The 13,915-nt window shown below is 55.0% G+C and overlaps 1 protein-coding gene across 1 annotated transcript in view; it reads right to left on the bottom strand.

The window, feature by feature from the left end:
• LOC140728907 (complement component C7-like) overlaps positions 1-12,162 on the bottom strand; it is a 101,630-nt gene extending 89,468 nt beyond the window's left edge. Inside the window, 1 exon segment of the mRNA XM_073047995.1 lies at positions 11,034-12,162. Within this exon segment, the coding sequence (XP_072904096.1) occupies positions 11,034-11,039 (6 nt within the window). The 5' untranslated portion in view covers positions 11,040-12,162.
• Between the last annotated feature and the right edge of the window lie 1,753 nt (positions 12,163-13,915).

Here is a 13,915-nt window from a genome sequence, read left to right as displayed (position 1 = left end):
ATTTGGAGTATTATGTGCAGTTTTGGTCACCTAAATACAGGAAGGTTATTAATAAGGTTGAAAGAGTGCACAGATGTTGCTGGGACTTGAGAAACTGAGTTACAGAGAAAGGTTGAATAGGTTAGGACATTATTCCCTGGAGCGTAGGAGAATGAGGGGTGATTTGATAGAGGTGTATAAAATTATGATGGGTATAGATAGAGTGAATGCAAGCAGGCTTTTTCCACTGAGGCCAGGGGAGAAAAAAAGAGGTCATGGGTTAAGGGTGAAGGGGAAAAGTTTAAAGGGAACATTGGGGGGGGGGGCTTCTTCACGCAGAGAGTGGTGGGAGTGTAGAATGAGCTGCCAGATGAAGTGGTAAATGCGGGCTCACTTTTGACATTTAAGAAAAGCTTGGACAGGTACATGGATGAGAGGTGTATGGAGGGATATGGGCCAGGTGCAGGTCAGTGGGACTAGGCAGAAAAATGGTTTGGCACAGCCAAGAAGGGCCAAATGGCCTGTTTCTGTGCTGTAATGTTCTATGTTTCTATGGTGTGTTGGTGTGGGTGTGAGTATACGTGTGGTTGTGATTGTGTGTGTGGGTGTGAGAGTGAGTATGGGTGTGTGTGAGTGTGTGTTGGTGAGTGTGGGTGTGTGTGAGAGTATGGGCGTGAGTGTAGGTGTGAGTTTGGGTGTGGGTGTGGGCATGGGTGTGAGTATGTGAATGTGTGTGTAACCCCCTGGGTCGCCTCAGGCTCGCTCAGCTCGCTTCCGTCTAGGGGGAGCAGCCTTCGGCCCCGCCAAACTGGGAAATCAGCTGGTGTGGATGCTGTGTGATCTCCCCACCCCGCCAAATAACAGACAGTACACCATATGCGATTAAATGTGTTCACTTTATAGATCTTACTGGAACTATGTACTGAATAGAGATACAATATAAAAGGAAAAGTAAAAGGCGCCAAACTTATTAAAGTCCAACCACTTCGTGCACAACCGTTGGAGCTCAGTTAACGACGTCTTCTGGCCACCATTCGATCCCCTCAGACCTCCTCGACCCGCCGCCTGGGACCAATCACGGTGGTCGACCAGATGCCCCACATGAATCTGTCTTCGTCTCCTCTCCTCACCGAAAACCCTGGGCCTCGAACCCCCACTCGGGGTCCGTTCCGTCACCCAGCTTACAACATCATGTCTTCTCTCTCTCACCCCCTCGCGCCTACTCCCCAAAAGTCCCCGCAACACTAGTTTACAGCCCCACAAAAAAGAATAACATCTATCCCAATTGGTTAACAAATGAATACAATTCTCATTATCAGTAATTATAACCCAAACAAGCTGTGGGAGAAAGCACTCTCTCTCCAGTTAACATAACAAAGAAGCCATTTTATTAGCCTTAGCAGTAACATAAAAGAAGAAACTCCTTACATTCTCCCCCACCAATGTCCTCATGACTTCTAAATAACTCGCCAACCCTTCCTGCAGACACAAAACCCAATCCAGGTACAAACAGTGACACTGCTCCCCAAACAGTAGACCTCACGCCCTGTTCCTCAGGCGCTACATAGGCCAACCTATCTGGGAGTTTCCTAACCCTCCGAGACCTCCGTACCCCCTCACCTAAACCTTTCAGGCTCGGACACAACTGGGAATACCTCGGGTCTGCTTGCCAGCTCCTCTGTCAACCTCTCACTCATACCCCACTGCAACTCAGAGCCCCCTGTCCCGTGTCCAAGGTCCTGCAGTAACCCAGGCTGCCCACAGCTAGCCCCCCTCCACTACACCTGACTCAGTGGGAGAAGGGCCAAAGGTCTCTCCCTCAATCAAGGGGAAGTTAGCAAGAGGCAGCATGTACCACACATCCAGCACTGCATCCTTCGAATCCGTATTCGTCCTCCCTTCTGCGATCGGAAGCTGCTGTTTGATTTTCTCCAAACTGAAACACTTGGCCTGGACTGCTCCTGCAGCCTCTTCAGCCTCCTGCAATCGAGTCTCCTCTGGCCCCTCCAACTCTCGCCACAGTCTCAGCAGTTCTGACTCATGCTTCATGTTCATCTCTATTTGGGACGCAGTTACTCCACCAGCTTCTTGCACCCTGACCTGAAAAGCAGCCGTTAAAGATTGGTCAGCCTGCAGTTTAGTGTTCACTGAACTTATCTCCAGCTTTTCCTTCCTAATGCCTTCTTGCAGGTCAACTTCCAGGTTTTCCACTTCGTTAATTCTTTGCTGCCCGGGCTCCGGCACTTGCCTCGCATCATAGTCCCCCAAGGCAAATCCAAACTGTAGACGATCATCCACATACGCCAAAACTCCAAACACCTCCACATCCCCCATGGTCTTCCACATGCCCCGCGGGAAGGTTGCAAGGGCTCCGGATATGCCCTGTGGCATCTTTTTGGACCGGAAGAATCCTAGGGGACCTATAACAGCCATCTTCTCCTTGTCGGCCTCACTCATCGGGATCTGGCAACATCCATTCCTCAGATCCAGCACCTTAAACCACTTTGCACCACTCAGACAGGCCATCGCCTCTTCGGCCCTCAGGACCGTATTCTGATCAATGACAGTGCACCTGTTCAGAGTCCTATACTCCACACACACGCTGCCTACGTCTTCCACGGCTTCAGGGGCCAGTCGCCGTGACCTCTCTCTCACCAAGATGTCTTCAGCGGTCAACTCCCCTCTCTCGTGGTATTTCGGAGCGTCCACTAAGTGGGTCTCACCCTCAGATACTTCCCCCAGGCCGTACCACCACTGACTCTCGTTTAAATTCGGTACCGGCCCACTGCTGCTACACAAGTCCTCACAAGCAGCTTTCACGGGGTGTACAGACAATGTCTCCAAACAGCTCTCACCCGCCTCCTCCTGGCAGGCCCCCATGCGCCTCCACACCAGCGGGGTGTTGATCTCCTCCAGAATGGAAACGCTGCCCGTCTCAACAGTTTCCGGACACATCAGCATTAACAATTCACAAACTTCAGTCATCCCCACGTTGGCCTCCAAGAACTCCAGTTTCACTGACCAATAACCGTCGTCTGGATAATCACCGGCACCGGTACCCCAAATCTCCAGTGCCCTTAATGTTGTCGAGGGTAAATGCTTCAAATACCGGTTGTAAAACGAACTGTACAACAACTTGACCTGCGCCCTGTTGTCGAGGATGGCTTTAGTGGGGCTTCCATCTATCCTTAACAACACCTGAGTGCGTGGTCCCTCTAAGCCTTCAGGAAGAGGGTCTGTTCCTTTCGGGAGTTCTTTGGTACATTGCTGGGAACGTGCTCCCCCAGAGACCCCAAGCCGTTCCCCCACTGGGCCTCCTCTAAGTTTCCCGACACCTCTCAGATCAGCTGAGCAACTGAGGGAGGGGCTGATTCCCTTGACAGATCCCCCTGGTACCGCAAGCAATTTGTCTGCCCCCCTAGCCAAAGAAGATACCCTGAAAGCTTTCCACCAATCTCCTGCCACAGACATGGTAAGCCCCCCCAGCTGCAGCATTTGACTTCCAGTTGAACCAAACGCATTTTCCCCCACTTTCCGATAACTGGCAGCTGTCACTTCGAGGTAATTGGACCAGACAGTTCTGACAACGTCACCAACCCGCCTACTCAAACTTCCAACCAATCCCTGTCGCTTTCCCTCAGCCAAGCACTGTCACTCACCCAACAACTGAAAGGTCCGCTCCACCCACCCCTCCGGCCCTTTAGGGCTGGACATTATTCCAACAACCAGGCGGAGCCTACCATAGCTGAAACATCCCGACCAGTCGTTCCTCACTTTCTTAACCGTATGGACAGCCCATGGTCCCACCACCATTTCGTCAGCGCTAGTCTGAACTCGAACAACGACCTCCGGGGTGCCAACTGCCACCCTACCCAACACACATGCAGTGATAACCAATCGCACAGAGACACACCAGCTTTCCGTCCCCGCAGCATGCATAATTTAAAGAGGGCGATCACACAGCTTCCACTAAAATTCAATCTGGGATGAGCCCCCCACAATGTAGCCCCCTGGTAAGCCTCAGGCTCGCTCAGCTCGCTCCCGTCTAGGGGGAGTAGCCTTCAGCCCCGCCAAACTGGGTAATCAGCTTGTGTGGATGCTGTGTGATGTCCCCACCCCGCCAAATAACAGACAGTACACCATATGCGATTAAATGAGTTCACTTTATAGATCTTACTGGAACTATGTACTTAATAGAGATACAATATCAAAGGAAAAGGCGCCAAACTTATCAAAGTCCAAACCACTTCGTGCACAACCGTTGGAGCTCAGTTAACGACGTCTTCTGGCCATCATTCGATCCCCTCAGACCTCCTCGACCCGCCGCCTGGGACCAATCACGGTGGTCGACCAGACGCTCCACACGAATCTGTCCTCATCTCCTCACCTCGCTGAAAACCCTGGGCCTCGGACCCCCACTCGGGGTCCATTCTGTCGCCAGCTTACGGCATCACATCCTCTCTCTCTCTCACCCCCTCGCACCGACTTCCCCAAAGCCCCCGCAACACTAGTTTACAGCCCCACAAGAAAGAATAACAGCTATCCCAATTGGTTAACAAATGAATACAATTCCTGTTATCAGTAATTATAACCCAAACAAACTGCGAGAGAAAGTACTCTCTCTCCAGTTAACATAACAAAGAAGCATTTTTACTTTTAACATAACAAAGAAGCCATTTTATTAGCCTTAGCAGTAACATAAAAGAAGAAACCTCTTACATGAGTATGTGTGTGGCTGTGGGTGGGGGTGTGATTGTGTGTGTGTGTGTGAATGTGAGTATGGGTGTGAGTGTGAATGTGGTTGCAAGTGTGGGGTGTGGACAAGGGTTGTGATGGACATGCTCACGGACACTTTCCGCATTAGCGATGGTTTATAGAGGTGGTTGTAACAGGAAGGTAACAAATTTCAGAAAAGGACCTTCAGCCCATCAAATCCGTGCAAACCCTGAACCACAAGATCCCAATGTATTCTGCACACTTTGTCATTCCAGCACTAAGGTGTAATTAATCCCCCACATGGTTGGGAGTCAGAGCTCCTGCTGGGGCGGTGGTGGGCACAATCCACTGGCTTGCTGGGACGGTGTCACAAACTCCTAACGGACGGCACCGGCTGTCAGGATTGAACTTGGTGTGGTGGTGACAGTAGTGGGAGAGGGCATCCCATGTCGGCTGGGATGATGGTGGAGAAACTCAGGAACAAGGGGATCCTGCCCCCCAGCAGCACTCTGCAACACAGAGATCTGCCTAGGGAGCTTCCTGAATGGACCAGATCACGGAGGGTCGGGGGGACCTCTCCTTATCAAAGCTCATCCAGGCCATTCCATCATAGCTGATTTATTATCCCTCTCAACCCCATTCTCCTGCCTTCATACCTTTAATGCCCCGTCTAATCAAGACCCTATCAACCTCACTGGGTATATTTAAAGTATACCCAACGACTTGTTTTCCACAGCCATCTGTGGCAGTGGGTTCCACAGATTCACCACCCTTTGGCTAAAGAAATCCTCTTCTCCGCCCTCTGCTCTCTGGTCCACTCTTGGAAACGTCCTATGCACATCCACTCTATCTTGGCCTTTGATATGTTTCAATGAGATTTCCCCTCCCACCCCAGAATGTTCCCTCTGAAGGTTTTCACAGATTCACAGACAAACCATTGCTCTGAACAGGAGATTTTTACACAGCACTTTATATAAAAGAAAATTTCAGCTGCCTGGTAATGAAGGCTATGTGCGCGAGACCATTTCCGTCACTGTGCGGCCGTGCAGCTTCGAGGGATCAGTGATCACCCTCATGTTTCTAAACTCCAGCGATTACCGACCCAGAACCATCAAAACACGCTCATTCATTAACCCTTTCATTCCCGGGATCATTCGCCTGAACCTCCTCTGGACCTTCTCCAATGCCAGCCCATCCTTTCCTAGAAACCGTCATCATTATGTGCCATGTCACATGGCGTGGGTAATCATGGTCTTCCATCTGCCTTTGACCATGATAGTTCCTGGAAAACTTCTCCACAAAAGTGGTTTGCCATTGCTTTATTCTGCACAGTGTCTTCACAGGACGTGTGACCTCAGCCGTAATCAATTCTCTTCAGAGATTGTCTGCCTGGCGTCACTGGTCGGAAAACCGGGACTGGTGAAATGCACCAGCTGCCCGTACAACCATCCACCGCCTGCTCCCATGGATTCACATTCCTTAGATAAGAAAGCCAAAGCTGCTCACAACACTCCGCATGGTCTAACTGCCTTATAAAACCTCAGTGTTACATCCCTGTGTTCGTATTCAGTCCTCTGAGCAAAACGTAAATAGGGGAACGGGGAGCATGGATTGGGAATTCTCTGCCTGCGGAGTCTGGAAAGCTGAGGGGAATTGCATCAACACTGTAGAGGAATCATCTCCTGAGTGGGGGGAAGGTGGAGTGGTGGGCGGGTGAGCCCAATGGGATTGTTCTACCGGGATCCAGCACAGTCATCAAGCCAAATGGCCTTTCCTGCTGTCCACATTCTTAGGCACAGCCCTCCCCTCCTCTCCAACGTCCTGGCATGGATCTGGGCACAGTTCTCCCCTCCTCTCCCCCATCCTGGCACGGATCTGGGCACAGTTCTCCCCTCCTCTCCCCCATCCTGGCACAGATCTGGGCACAGCCCTCCCCTCCTCTGCCCCGTCCTGGCACAGATCTTGGCACAGTTCTCCCCTCCTCTCCCCCATCCTGGCACAGATCTGGGCACAGTCTGCCCCTCCTCTGCCCCGTCTTGGTGCAGATCTGGGCACAGTCCTCCCCTCCTCTTCCCCCATCCTGGAACAGATCTGGGCACAGTCCTCCCCTCCTCTCCCCCATCCTGGAACAGATCTGGGCACAGTCCTCCCCTCCTCTGCTCCGTCTTGGTGTGGATCTGGGCACAGTCCTCCCCTCCTCTGCCCCGTCTTGGTGCAGATCTGGGCACAGTCCTCCCCTCCTCTTCCCCCGTCCTGGCATGGATCTGGACACAGTCTGCCCCTCCTCTGCCCCATCTTGGTGCAGATCTGGGCACAGTCCTCCCCTCCTCTTCCTCCGTCCTGGCATGGATCTGGGCACAGTCCTCCCCTCCTCTTCCCCCGTCCTGGCATGGATCTGGGCACAGTCTGCCCCTCCTCTGCCTCATCTTGGTGCAGATCTGGGCACAGTCCTCCCCTCCTCTTCCCCCATCCTGGCATGGATCTGGGCACAGTCTGCCCCTCCTCTGCCCCGTCTTGGTGCAGATCTGGGCACAGTCCTCCCCTCCTCTTCCCCCGTCCTGGCATGGAACTGGGCACAGTCTGCCCTTCCTCTGCCCCGTCTTGGTGCAGATCTGGGCACAGTCCTCCCCTCCTCTTCCCCCCGTCCTGGCATGGATCTGGGCACAGTCTGCCCCTCCTCTGCCCCGTCTTGGTGCAGATCTGGGCACAGTCCTCCCCTCCTCTTCCCCCATCCTGGCATGGATCTGGGCACAGTCCTCCCCTCCTCTTCCCCCGTCCTGGCATGGATCTGGGCACAGTCCTCCCCTCCTCTTCCCCCATCCTGGCACAGATCTGGGCACAGTCTTCCCCTCCTCTCCCCCATCCTGGCACAGATCTGGGCACAGTCCTCCCCTCCTCTTCCCCCGTCCTGGCATGGATCTGGGCACAGTCTGCCCCTCCTCTGCCCCATCTTGGTGCAGATCTGGGCACAGTCCTCCCCTCCTCTTCCCCCATCCTGGCATGGATCTGGGCACAGTCTGCCCCTCCTCTGCCCCGTCTTGGTGCAGATCTGGGCACAGTCCTCCCCTCCTCTTCCCCCCGTCCTGGCATGGAACTGGGCACAGTCTGCCCCTCCTCTGCCCCGTCTTGGTGCAGATCTGGGCACAGTCCTCCCCTCCTCTTCCCCCGTCCTGGCATGGATCTGGGCACAGTCTGCCCCTCCTCTGCCCCGTCTTGGTGCAGATCTGGGCACAGTCCTCCCCTCCTCTTCCCCCGTCCTGGCATGGAACTGGGCACAGTCTGCCCCTCCTCTGCCCCGTCTTGGTGCAGATCTGGGCACAGTCCTCCCCTCCTCTTCCCCCGTCCTGGCATGGATCTGGGCACAGTCTGCCCCTCCTCTGCCCCGTCTTGGTGCAGATCTGGGCACAGTCCTCCCCTCCTCTTCCCCTGTCCTGGCATGGAACTGGGCACAGTCTGCCCCTCCTCTGCCCCATCTTGGTGCAGATCTGGGCACAGTCCTCCCCTCCTCTTCCCCCGTCCTGGCATGGATCTGGGCACAGTCTGCCCTTCCTCTGCACCATCCTGGCACAGATCTGGGCACAGTCCTCCCCTCCTCTTCCCTCGTCCTGGCATGGATCTGGGCACAGCCCTCCCCTCCTCTCCCCCATCCTGGCATGGATCTGGGCACAGCCCTCCCCTCCTCTGCCCCATCCTGGCACAGATCTGGGCACAGTCCGCCCCTCCTCTGCACCATCCTGGCACAGATCTGGGCACAGTCCTCCCCTCCTCTTCCCTCGTCCTGGCATGGATCTGGGCACAGCCCTCCCCTCCTCTGCCCCGTCTTGGTGCAGATCTGGGCACAGTCCGCCCCTCCTCTGCCCCATCCTGGCACAGATCTGGGCACAGCCCTCCCCTCCCCTGCCCCATCCTAGCATGGATCTGGGCACAGTCCGCCCCTCCTCTGCCCCATCCTGGCACAGATCTGGGCACAGTCCTCCCCTCCTCTCCCCCATCCTGGCATGGATCTGGGCACAGCCCTCCCCTCCTCTGCCCCATCCTGGCATGGATCTGGGCACAGCCCTCCCCTCCTCTCCCGCATCCTGGCACGGATCTGGGCACAGCCCGCCCCTCCTCTGCCCCATCCTGGCACAGATCTGGGCACAGTCCTCCCCTCCTCTCCCCCATCCTGGCATGGATCTGGGCACAGCCCTCCCCTCCTCTGCCCCATCCTGGCATGGATCTGGGCACAGCCCTCCCCTCCTCTCCCGCATCCTGGCACGGATCTGGGCACAGCCCTCCCCTCCTCTCCCGCATCCTGGCACGGATCTGGGCACAGCCCTCCCCTCCTCTCCCGCATCCTGGCACGGATCTGGGCACAGCCCTCCCCTCCTCTCCCGCATCCTGGCACGGATCTGGGCACAGCCCTCCCCTCCTCTGCCCCATCCTGGCATGGATCTGGGCACAGCCCTCCCCTCCTCTCCCGCATCCTGGCACGGATCTGGGCACAGCCCTCCCCTCCTCTCCCGCATCCTGGCACGGATCTGGGCACAGCCCTCCCCTCCTCTCCCGCATCCTGGCACGGATCTGGGCACAGCCCTCCCCTCCTCTCCCGCATCCTGGCACGGATCTGGGCACAGCCCTCCCCTCCTCTCCCCCATCCTGGCATGGATCTGGGCACAGTCCTCCCCTCCTCTCCCCTCGTCCTGGCATGGATCTGGGCACAGTCCTCCCCTCCTCTTCCCCCATCCTGGCATGGATCTGGGCACAGCCCTCCCCTCCTCTGCCCCGTCTTGGTGTGGATCTGGGCACAGTCCACCCCTCCTCTGCCCCGTCTTGGTGTGGATCTGGGCACAGCCCTCCCCTCCTCTGCCCCGTCTTGGTGTGGATCTGGGCACAGCCCTCCCCTCCTCTGCCCCGTCTTGGTGTGGATCTAGGCACAGCCCTCCCCTCCTCTGCCCCGTCTTGGTGTGGATCTGGGCACAGTCCACCCCTCCTCTGCCCCGTCTTGGTGCAGATCTGGGCACAGTCCTCCCCTCCTCTCCCCCATCCTGGCATGGATCTGGGCGCAGCCCTCCCCTCCTCTGCCCCGTCTTGGTGTGGATCTGGGCACAGTCCACCCCTCCTCTGCCCCGTCTTGGTGCAGATCTGGGCACAGTCCTCCCCTCCTCTCCCCCATCCTGGCATGGATCTGGGCACAGCCCTCCCCTCCTCTCCCCCCGTTCTGGCATGGATCTGGGCACAGTCCTCCCCTCCTCTCCCCTCGTCCTGGCATGGATCTGGGCACTGTCCTCCCCTCCTCTTTCCCCCATCCTGGCATGGATCTGGGCACAGCCCTCCCCTCCTCTGCCCCGTCTTGGTGTGGATCTGGGCACAGCCCTCCCCTCCTCTGCCCCATCGTGGGTGTGGATCTGGGCACAGTCCTCCCCTCCTCTCCCCCATCCTGGCACAGATCTGGGCACAGTCCTCCCCTCCTCTTCCCCCGTTCTGGCATGGATCTGGGCACAGTCCTCCCCTCCTCTCCCCTTGTCCTGGCATGGATCTGGGCACTGTCCTCCCCTCCTCTTCCCCCATCCTGGCATGGATCTGGGCACAGCCCTCCCCTCCTCTGCCCCGACTTGGTGTGGATCTGGGCACAGTCCTCCCCTCCTCTGCCCCGTCTTGGTGAAGATCTGGGCACAGTCCGCCCCTCCTCTTCCCCTGTCCTGGCACAGATCTGGGCACAGTCCTCCCCTCCTCTGCCCTGTCTTGGTGCAGATCTGGGCACAGCCCTCCCCTCCTCTGCCCCGACTTGGTGTGGATCTGGGCACAGTCCTCCCCTCCTCTGCCCCGTCTTGGTGAAGATCTGGGCACAGTCCGCCCCTCCTCTTCCCCTGTCCTGGCACAGATCTGGGCACAGTCCTCCCCTCCTCTGCCCTGTCTTGGTGCAGATCTGGGCACAGCCCTCCCTTCCTCTGCCCTGTCCTGGCGCTGTTCTGGGCACAGCCCTCCCCTCCTCTGCCCCGTCCTGGCGCTGTTCTGGGCACAATCCTCCCCTCCTCTGCCCCGTTCTGGCACGGATCTGGGCACATCCCTCCCCTCCTCTGCCCCAAGCCCTGGCATCCCCACCCGCAGCACTGCAAGTCCTTGGCCCCACCCCAGCACCCAGTCTGACCCCCACAGGGCTGGGGGGTGGTCAGAGGATGGACATCTCACCCCCTTGTCACTAAGTGTTGACAGTACTCTGCTCACTGCATCAGACAAACCCCTCACCCCTCGAGTGGCTGGGGCAGTTCCAGTGGGTTTGGGCTTACTCCCCTCTCCTCCCCACCCCACCCGGCATAGGAGAGTTGCGGTGTGCCCGGGGAGGGCAGGAGCCCTACCTTCATGTTGTGTTCTCTCGCCCTCAGTTTAATTGACAGCAGCCTGGGTTCCGTCCGCCTGCAGCCTCTCGCTGATCACAGCAGCCACTGATTTCACAACTGTGGGACTCGGGGGAGCTTCTGAATAACTGGTTCTCATCACCGGCCACCCGGCTCCTGGAAGTGCTAATGAGAGGGAGGGAAGGGAGGAGAGAGAGTGAGAGACAGAGAAACAGACAGTAAATGTAAGAGAGTGAGATAGAAGAGGAGAGAGAGAGAAATAGAAGGGAAGAGGGAGATAGGAGAGAGGAAGGGAAAGAGGAAGGAGTGTGTATGAGGGAGACAGAGGAGATGTTCAGAGTGAAGGGAAATGAGACACACAGGTTGGGATTGGGTGTGTGAGAGAGAGAAAGGGTGAGAGGAGAGTGGGGTACCAGAGTGAATGTGAGGGAGAAGAGGGATGGTGAGAGACAGAGACAGGTTTGAGCGAGAGAGAGAGAGAGAGGAAAGAGATAAGAGAGAAGGGAAGAGAGGTGGGGGCAACAGGGCAAGAAGAGAGAGGTATTAAGAAAGAAAGGAAGATATGTGGAGAGAGCAAGAAATAGCAAAAGTGTGGGAGAGAGAAAGGGAGAGGTAGAGAGAGGGGGAGGGAAAGAAGATGGGAGATGGAGAGTGAAAGAGTGGAAGGAGGAGAGGTTTGAGATTGAGTTAGGAGAGAGAGGGTAAGTGACAGAGAAGGGATGGGGGCTGGAGTGAGAGAGAAAGGGAAAGAGGGGAAGATGAGAGGGGGTAGGGGAAAGAGAGAGGTGGGGATGAAGAGAGTAGAGAGAGGGTATGAAATGCCAGCAGATGGTCAGAAAGCGAGTGAGGGAGAGAAACGGAATCTGGCAGGCTACAGTTAGGAAGTGGAAGCCATTTTAAACATTATCCCAGAGAGTCAGTGATATGATCCTGTAAGGGTGAATGATGAGGAAGGCATAATCAGGGAACTCTGATATTCAAAAGCTATTGGGGAGATTGGAAAGGCAAAAAGAAATCAGCAATTAGGTCTCAAGAAAGGAAACAGGAGGCCCTTTGGGAGGAGGTATCTTCATTGCTCGGTCTGGAGTTTCAGGATGGGCTCCCAGAGTCCAGGGGAGTGGACACAGCAAGGCCATTGTCTGGTGATGGGGGTGGGGCAGGCCTTGGCCTCTCACTTGCCCTGAAGAATGGTGATTGGTTTCTTATGGTCATGTGCACCAGGGTTCACATTGACCAGTCAGACGTAAGCATGACTAAACCTGAAACCACAGCGACTGTGAGACCCAGATAAGCCACAGGAGGGGGCCGTTAGTTCTGCGATGGTTCGATCCTGTAACTACCACTCCAATTGTAACTATTGAATTAACTACCAATCATTGTAATTATTAAAATAACCACCGCTCCAATTGTATCAATTGAAGTAACTATGCTCCAATTGCAGCTAGCACTCTGACTGTAACGATCATCCCATCTGTTACCGTTGTAGTAACTCTACAATTCACTCTCTCAACACCACTAGCTGGTGATCAGGAAGTTATCACCCCTCAATCAGGCTTCTGAACCAGAGGGGATAACTTCACTCACCCCAAAACTGAACTGTTCCCACAACCTGTGGACTCACTTTCAGAGACTCTTCGTCTCATGTTCTCCATATTTATTATTTATTATTATTTTTGTTGTTTTTCTCTTTTTGTATTTGCACAGTTTGCATGCCGGAGAAGCATTCCCGTGAAGAGCAGTAAAAAGCAGGAAGTTTTCGGAGTTGATGACTGGAGTACTGTGCAGACACAGGAAAAGTGTTCCCATGCAAGTCTGGTGAAGAGCTTTAAAAAAACTTGTCTCCAACAAACAGGGGGTGTCATCTAGCAGAGTGGTCTGAGTCAGAGTGGTAAGGCTTTGGCTCAACAAGGCTTCGGAGAGAACAGGTGGAGGCAAGGTAAGTGGGTAAGTTCATTCCTTATTTCTTATTTAACTCTTGGGAGAGCGGGGTTATGTCTACAGAGATAAAGTTCTGTTCTGGGTGTCAGATGTGGGATTTCCAGGAGACTCCCAGCATCCCCGATGACCACATCTGTTCAGGTGCATCGAGATGCAGCTCCTAGAGAGTGTGTTAGGAAACTGGAGCTGCAGCTTGATGACCTTCGGCTTGTTAGGGAAAGTGAAGCAGTGACAGACAGGAGCTACAGGGAGGTAGTCACCCCAAGGCTACCGGAGGCAGATAGATGGGTGACAGGCAGGAGAGGGATGGGAGGACAGCAGATAGTGGAGAGCACCCCCGTGGCTAGCCCCCTCAACAATAACTACTCCATTTTGAGTACTGTTTGGAGGGGGGAAATTGACCTACCTGTGAGAAGCAACAGCGGCAGTGCCTCTGGCACTGAGCTTGCCCCTGTGGCTCAGAAAGGTAGGGAACGGAAGAGGGTGGCAGCGGTAACAGGGGACTCTTTAGGGGGTACACATAGGTGATTCTGTGGATGCAAAGAGGAAACACGGATGGTCATTTGCCTCCTAGGTGCCAGGGTCTGCGATATTTCTAAACACGTCCACAATATCCTGAAAAGGGAGGGTGAGCAGCCACAAGTCGTGGTACATCAGAATCAGAATCCTTTATTATCGCCAAGTATGAGGACACACACAGGGAATTTGATGCCGGTTTCCCTGAGCTCTCTCTGTACAGAATTAAAAACAAACAAAAACAATAGTGCAAATAATCATAAACTATATACAATGAGGTCCACCTCATTGAATGTACAGGTGGACTTGATTTATAATAAACTAAAATTCAAGAGTTCATAAGACTGATGGCATACGGAAAGAAACTGTTCTTGTACCCATTTGTCCTGGCATACAGTGATCTAAAGCGTCTACCAGAAGGAAGGAGT

This window comes from Hemitrygon akajei, chromosome 6 (genome assembly GCF_048418815.1).
Source record: "Hemitrygon akajei chromosome 6, sHemAka1.3, whole genome shotgun sequence".
Lineage (NCBI taxonomy): Eukaryota > Metazoa > Chordata > Chondrichthyes > Myliobatiformes > Dasyatidae > Hemitrygon > Hemitrygon akajei.
Note: the sequence above shows the minus strand (reverse complement) of the source record. Positions and strands in the feature narration are given on the sequence as shown.